Source organism: Littorina saxatilis, unplaced genomic scaffold (genome assembly GCF_037325665.1).
Source record: "Littorina saxatilis isolate snail1 unplaced genomic scaffold, US_GU_Lsax_2.0 scaffold_1151, whole genome shotgun sequence".
In the NCBI taxonomy this organism is placed as follows: Eukaryota; Metazoa; Mollusca; class Gastropoda; order Littorinimorpha; family Littorinidae; genus Littorina; species Littorina saxatilis.
The window spans coordinates 30,001-38,111 of NW_027125962.1; the positions used below are offsets into that span (position 1 = coordinate 30,001).

General features: G+C 42.1%; 1 protein-coding gene across 1 annotated transcript; it reads right to left on the reverse strand.

Annotated features, from left to right (window-relative positions):
* Positions 1-1,282: 1,282 nt before the first annotated feature.
* On the reverse strand, positions 1,283-2,390 carry LOC138954415 (uncharacterized). The gene is made up of 3 exons (XM_070326272.1): positions 2,378-2,390; positions 1,927-2,050; positions 1,283-1,784 (listed from the first exon to the last, which is right to left on the reverse strand). The coding sequence occupies exons 1-3, from the start codon at positions 2,388-2,390 to the stop codon at positions 1,373-1,375; spliced, it is 549 nt and encodes a 182-aa protein (XP_070182373.1). The 3' UTR covers positions 1,283-1,372.
* Between the last annotated feature and the right edge of the window lie 5,721 nt (positions 2,391-8,111).

Genomic DNA, 8,111 nt, shown 5'->3' on the forward strand with positions numbered 1-8,111 from the left:
CACCACAACCCAACAAAACTTGAAAAAGACAACTTCTGCCTACAGTGCTAGCACGTTGATCGCAATCGGTTTAAGTAATTATGCTAAATTGCGCTGGAACAAATTCTTTTGTGCGGGGGTCTGCCCCACGCGGGAACACACACACACACATACACACACACACACACACACACACACACACACACACACACACACACACACACACACACACACACACACCATATCCCAACAATCCTGAAAACGACAACACACACGCACAGGCAGACACACACACACATTCACACACACACACACACACATCACACACACACACACACACACACTTACACACACACACACACACACACACACATACACTGACACACACACACACACACACATACACACACCACATTCCAAAAAAACCTGAACAAGACAATTTCTGCCTACAGTGCTAGCATATTGATCACCATCGATGTAAGTAATTATGCTAATGCGTTGTAAAGGTTTTTGTGCGGAGGTCTGCTCCACGTGAGAACAAAAACGGGTCACTGTATCGTGCCGGTTCGGACCCGTTAATTTGATACTCCTCTGTTGTCTGGTTTCCTATAGCAACGGCAGGGTAAATGTTACACGGATCCCACTTCGTGCACCGAACGCAAGGTGTTCTGTCATGCGTCACCATTCATTTTTAATTGGTCTCCCCTGCGAACCACGGAATGAGACGCTATCTGATCAAATCACAAGTGGATGAAATAACTACAAGTTCACATCACTGTTCATTGGCTTTATCGACGCCCGTTGTTTTACCGCGTGCTTCACTGTATATAATACACCGTCTATAGATCGTCGTCCTCCCGAACAAAATACTGTGTATGTCATCGAGAATAGAGGATGTTGGGTAGGGAAATCCTTTCATGCAATGACGTCAGCGCCTTTCGGCGATTGGTCAATGCGTTTCGTAGCCAGAGCACATAACATAATGTCGGCTACGCTTGAAATTATCGCTACTTGAAATTGATTTCCAAACGTATACGAAGTGAACGAGACCATTGGGCCAGTTATGAACTTAACTTGCCTCGAACGGTGAGATACAAAGAACAGTACAGGGTTGTGATCGCTACTTTTTAAAAAGTAGCCGCTACTTTTCCGCTACTTTAGTAAAATTTGTAGCCGCTACATTTCCGCTACTTTTTTACACAAAGTAGCCGCTACTTTTCCGCTACTTTTCAAAAAGTAGCCGCTACTTTTTCCGCTACTTATATAATTAACTCCACACAAGCAGTAAACACAGAACAAGAAATCAAAGTCAGAATACATTTTATTTACAAAAATCTTCACTAAAAAACAAAAGTTAAAACGATCACGCAGAGCAGATTGTTTATCACATCTTTCACACCTTTCCGCCATTGTATTTGATGAGGACTTTGGCCTCAAAATTACTGTCTGTTACTCTGCCCCTGTTAGGGGTCAGGATCAGTCCTGCGGCGCTGAACAGCCGTTCAACCGCAGCAGAGCTGGGCAGAGTTGTGTTACTCCGCAGGAAAAGGCTCTTCATCTTGGTGTTGGTGTGAAGAGAGTGCAGTGATGGCTGAACAGGCTCTCTGATGTACGTTTGCACAAGGGATGAGGGGGTGGCTTCTTCAAACACAAAAAAATCGCAATCCTTTTCTGGGCTGATCACTGTGTGCACTGGTGAAGGTGAGCTGGAGGGCTGCCTGGGCTGGTCACTCTCAGTCTCAGCAAACAGCACACCCTTTGTACGTTCCCTGAGGTCTGCACTGTTGGTCCATGACAGCTTGCGTCTGAAACATCAACATATAATATGATATTGCTGCAGCCTTTATACAAAATAATGCAAATGCAATTGTCTACATACAGTAAAAAATAGAAGTACATAGTAAAACGAAAAGAACTAGACAGAACTGAGAAGTGCTGACATGATACCTGGGATCAGACACTGTGGCAAGCAAACACTCTCGGTCTGCATAGCTGTCCTGAAACCTGTGCGCTACTCCCTTCAGTACAGCATCGGCCAGGGGCTTGCAGATCTCCAGGTTGGCTGAAGATGCTGCACATAGAAAAACCAGTTTAAAACACAATGTTTACAATTAAATGTGTAATTAAGTATAAAAAAAGTATGTCTATCCACTGAAAAAAATACACACCGAAATGCTTTAACAAAGTTGCTGCCGTTGTCTGTGACCACTCTGTGCACTTTATTTTGAATCCTGAACTCTGTAAGGATGCTCTGAATTTCTTGCCCTAGAACGTCATATGTGTGGGCCCCCTTGATCCTTCGACAAGCCAGTGCCAATGACTTTCTTTCAAAGGTGTCTGTAAGGTAGTGGCAAGTGACACCCAGAAAGGACCTAGAACAAACCACACACACACACACAATAATGCTCCATAATAATTCCTCTGTCAAATGTCGTATGAAAGGCTGTGAATGTTGTTTTTATTACCCGATTTTATATTAGACTTGATTATGTTAAGCACGATGAGCCCAGTATATATATACCTATGGCGAGAAGTCCAGCAGTCTGCAGTCACACAAACATGGTTGACCCCCTCCAGCTCTGTGATCATCTGATTCTTCTGTTGCTTCAGATTGTCCTGTACAAAAAGTTTACAAATAATCCAATAATCAGCATGTAACAATACTATGCAACATAATTATGTGGGGAGCCATGGCAATTCCACACCAATGGTCTTTTAAGTGTAGCAGGCTAAATTTGCTAAATTTACTCTGCATATATCATGATCAGTTACTATTCTTACCTGCAGTCTGTTGTTAGCTGTGCGCCGACACATTAGTGTTTGAGGTCCTCCACTTACGGTTGTGACAAACTTTTGGAAATGGTCACTCTCCAAAAGATGAAAGGGTAGGTTTTCGTTCAACAGCAACTCTAGTACTGCAGTGTCTAACTGCAAAATATAGATAGTCTTCAGGTTTCAGGTCTTGATATTAAAAAAATCCCTGGTGTGCAATCAGCTAAGTGCAATAGCACTTTAAATAAATAACCAAACCAGATGATAAACACTAAATGTAACAGTTAAACAATAACTTGCCTGTGTTTTGGTGATCTTGGTGTAGTGGAGGAGTGGAAGGGTAGTAGTAGAATACACGAAGCCCAAGTCCAAGCGTCTTGTTTCAACTTTTTATTCAAGAAAACAATGCAAGGAAACGTAGAGGCCGAAGGCGAAACCCGTAGATAGCAAAGCAAGTGTAGTGTCGTGTTCAGCTGCTAGGAGCGAATGCATGCTTATGCAAAAAAAAAGTAAATTTTAAGGGGCTTATTGTCCGTCAGGTCTTAATTGCCTATATTGGACATGAATTGGTTTATACGATTCGAGTTTTACGCCCTCACGGCTTTTTGATGTTTGCGTGTTTAGGTGGTATCAGCCATCTGCACTTATGGTAGAATGACCAAGATCTTTAACGTGCCATTGTGGTGACACGGGGGTGGGAGATGGATACCGTCTCTGGGTCTGCACATAAAGTTGACCCGTGTCCGTCCCGGCCCGGATTCGAACCAGCGACCTCTCGATCACAAGTCCAGTGCTCTACCACCTGAGCTACCCGGGCCATCCTTATGCCGGTGTCCGGGTTATACTTATAGCCCCGGCGCGGACTGCACAGAAAGCACCGTCCGGCGGTGATGAAAATCGGACTGAATACGGCCAGAAACACGGAATCTGTGTTTCTTACACATGCTTTACCCTACGTTATTTAAACAAATACATAACCAATCCTAACAAACAATACATCAAATTAAAGCTACGACCTTTAGCTTTCCATTGCAATAGATCACATTTCGTAAAAACTTATATTTATTTAGTAGGATGCAAAAACAATGGTCCTAGTGAAGGCACTGAACCAACTTCAGTGCGGAAAATTACAAAACTCTCTAAACTGGAATAATGGACAAACTCATAAATCATACAGATAAAAAGAAGAACCCTAGACAAACATCATGATATGCGTTACTTGGGGGAAATTATACATTGACTTAGTACGAAGCGGTAAAGTCCGAAAGTAAATGGAATCGGCTAAATTCCTGCGCGAGTACCTGTCTGCATAAATTAGCAATCTTTGCAGAGGAACCAAGCATCACTCATTACAACCAAATCCTTATAAACAAACTAAAATCATATGCAACATAGGTACGGGATATGTAATAGTGATACAAAAATGACAAAACAATGATTGAAAAGACAAAGATGAGTTTGTGAGAATCAATTTCTCTCGACGATACATGAAAACCGGTCAAGGTCAGAGTGACGCTTTGGTCAGTTCGAAGCATTATCGTAAATATGCAGCCATCCAGCCTAATCAGTGACTTCTATGCAAACCTAAATATAATTAGGACCATATCAAAGATAAAAGGGACTTTGAAAGATAGAAGTTAGGTAGATATATAAAGAAAGGTATTTTATTAGAATTTGCGCCGGCAATGGTGCGCGCGCAGCATCGTATCGTCTGCTATGGGGTGGGTGACCCCGTTTGTACTGTACACAAGGCTGTTTCGCTATGCGATGATTAGAGTGTTTAGGGTAGCGAAGTGCACTTGGCTACATTGGGACAAACTCTCATGGATTTGACAATGGTGGGTTGCTTTTCTGGGCTCGGCTCTCTTTTCCTCTTTCTTGGTGCTGTTGCATCCTTCACTAATGGATGTTTTCTCTATAAAGAAGAAGGAGAGAAGGATGAGGACATTTTACTGACAGGGCACCTTGTTGCAAGCATTCGAAATGAAATGACAGACGTAAAATACTGAAGTAAAATACTGAAAACGTAGACATACCTGCAAATGAACCTTCAAGTTGTAGGAAGAGGTTTTTCCACACGAGAACACTTTCGCAGGAGCGCAACCCAACAAGCATTTAAATAAAAACTTGTTTTCCTTCTCTTCGATGAAAGCAAAGCTTGCTAAAAAATTATCCAAAAAACTCGGTAATACACGTCCGGCTGCCATCGTTTGCTCTTGAGAATGAAGTGTGAACTGAGTGTGAATGATCGATCGATCATTGAGTAGGCCTATCGCGATTCAAAACAATGTAACTTCCGGTGTAACTTTCGGTGAGTATTCGCCAAAAAAAACACTCGTTAGCAGCTCATAAATCTGTGACCACGCGATCAACACAAATGTCCCTAAAAGATTACACATGTAGCGGAATTTGTAGCGCAAAATCGCTATTCGCTACAAAAAAATAAGTAGCGCCGCTACTATTTCGCTACTTTTACAACTTTCGAAAAGAAAAGTAATTTACCGCTATTCGCTACTTTTTGGCTCACGTAAGTGTAGCCTATGCGATCGTAACTTTGTCTGTCTGTGCGTGCGTGCGTGCGTGCGTGCGTGCGTGCGTGCGTCTGTGCGTGTGTATGTCTGTGGTAGAAACTCTAACATTTGAAGACGTCACATTACATTGACGTCACATTATGACGTAAGAGGGTTAGACGTCACGCGAAGGAAGTACTGAAAGTCTCGGTCATTATTATTTTGAGCGGGCCGAGACTCTGTTGGCAGTCGTGTCCCTGTAAGTAGGCTACATGCAGACAGACAGATCTAGATCTAGTGTCTCGCTTTCTTGCACAGTTTCACCTATGCTCTTTCTGTGTGTGTGTGTGTGTGTGTGTGTGTGTGTGTGTGTGTGTGTGTGTGTGTGTGTGTGTGTGTGTGTGTGTGTGTGTGTGTGTGTGTGTGTGTGTGTGTGATGGAGTGATTGTGTTACTGTTTGTCGATTTGTTACGTGAGCCTTGATGGCTTCGCCTCCGTCTTGTTTTTGTAGCGGCGCTACATCTTGTAGCGGAAAGTTCCGCTACATCACAACCCTGGAACAGTACGCAAATACGAACGGAGAGACTCGAAAACTGGAGTGGTCGCCACGCTTGAGAACTCAAGTGTAATATTTTAAGTTAAAAGTCTCCCTCGCCTACAGTGCGACAGAATAGCTCAGTTGGTAAAACGCCAGATTATGCGCTATTCCTTACTTTCGTGGTCCCGGGTTCGATCCTCTTCGACGGCAATAATTTTGTTTTATTTAATTTTTGTCTGAACTCGTAATTCTTGTAATTTATTCATTATATTCATTCCTAACGAGTTAGATGATGTAATGCATAGAATTAATCAAATAGTTGCATAAAGATTGAGTACTTCCAGCGGAAAAAAATCCCCAAAATTACCTTTTTATATTTAGTCAAGTTTTGACTAAATATTTTAACATCGAGGGGGAATCGAAACGAGGGTCGTGGTGTATGTGCGTGTGTGCGTGTGTGCGTGTGTGTGTGTGTCTGTGTGTGTGTGTAGAGCGATTCAGACTAAACTACTGGACCGATCTTTATGAAATTTGACATGAGAGTTCCTGGGTATGAAATCTCCGAACGTTTTTTTCATTTTTTTGATAAATGTCTTTGATGACGTCATATCCGGCTTTTCGTGAAAGTTGAGGCGGCACTGTCACGCCCTCAATTTTCAACCAAATTGGTTGAAATTTTGGTCAAGTAATCTTCGACGAAGCCCGGACTTCGGTATTGCATTTCAGCTTGGTGGCTTAAAAATTACTTAATGACTTTGGTCATTAAAAATCTGAAAATTGTAAAAAAAAATTAAAAATTTATAAAACGATCCAAATTTACGTTTATCTTATTCTCCATCATTTGCTGATTCCAAAAACATATAAATATGTTATATTCGGATTAAAAACAAGCTCTGAAAATTAAATATATAAAAATTATTATCAAAATTTTTTTTTCCAAATCAATTTAAAAACACTTTCATCTTATTCCTTGTCGGTTCCTGATTCCAAAAACATATAGATATGATATGTTTGAATTAAAAACACGCTCAGAAAGTTAAAACAAAGAGAGGTACAGAAAAGCGTGCTATCCTTCTTAGCGCAACTGCTACCCCGCTCTTCTTGTCAATTTCACTGCCTTTGCCATGAGCGGTGGACTGACGATGCTACGAGTATACGGTCTTGCTGAAAAATGGCATTGCGTTCAGTTTCATTCTGTGAGTTCGACAGCTACTTGACTAAATATTGTATTTTCGCCTTACGCGACTTGTTTTTCTTGTTGTGTGTGTAACATCGGCTTTGGTGAAAATGTAATGCCCTACAGGTAATACCGCGACTACATGTAATGAAGAAATCAAGAAAACGTACAAAACACAAATATGAACGGTGAAACTGACGAGTCGGCAAATGCTTGATCGAGAACCCGGTGTAGGATCCGGTCCGGTCCCCCCTCTGAAGTAGTCCCCCGGGGGACCAATTCGTGGCAAAAACTGCTCTATAATGGTCCCCCCTTAGACATCCAGCCTCGTTTTTCTTAGGCATTCAAGCCATTTTCAATCTATATCTTCGTCCGGTATTATGTAGTGCACAGACAGCAATCTCTTTGTTTGACTATATTTTGCAGAAAATAAAATAGATCTAATTTATAATGCCGTTCAAAAGAAAAATCACATGAAATAAAATGAATAATAAATAAATACTGATAAGAAGAAATGAAACCAGTCTCTGATTCTTTCCTTTCTTTTCTCTGAAATTGCTGGTAACATTACTAACATTGCAACAAGAAAAACGAGGCTGGATGTCTAAGGGGGGACCATTATAGAGCAGTTTTTGCCACGAATTGGTCCCCGGGGGGACTACTTCAGAGGGGGGACCGGACCGGATCCTACACCGGGTTCGTGGAAGGTATGTTTGCAGTTCAAGTCCATGTATTAGTTTTCACGCTTATATTGTGTGTGCCTCGTATTTAGTGCATTTAGTGAAGACTAACGTCGCTAAACGCACATGTACATATAACTACGTGTTTCAGTGCAGGCTGCACATTACAACGCGGAAGAGCTTTGCGCAATTTTAGCCTTTTAAATAAAGAAGGATGAAGGGGAGTGCAAAATTATAGGGTCACGATGGGAGAACGTCTTTTCGTTACACCCCAATCACACACAGACATCGCTTCAACTACGTTGTAAAATTGTCCGAGAGCGGGGCCAATCGTGGGCCAATTCCAAACGTGGGAGGATCTCCATGGGCGTGGTTTGATCGGGGTGGGGTCGAAAAGCTGCACGCTTTCCACACGCTTGCACAAAAGCCGGGTCGTGGCCTACAGAAAGTGTGGC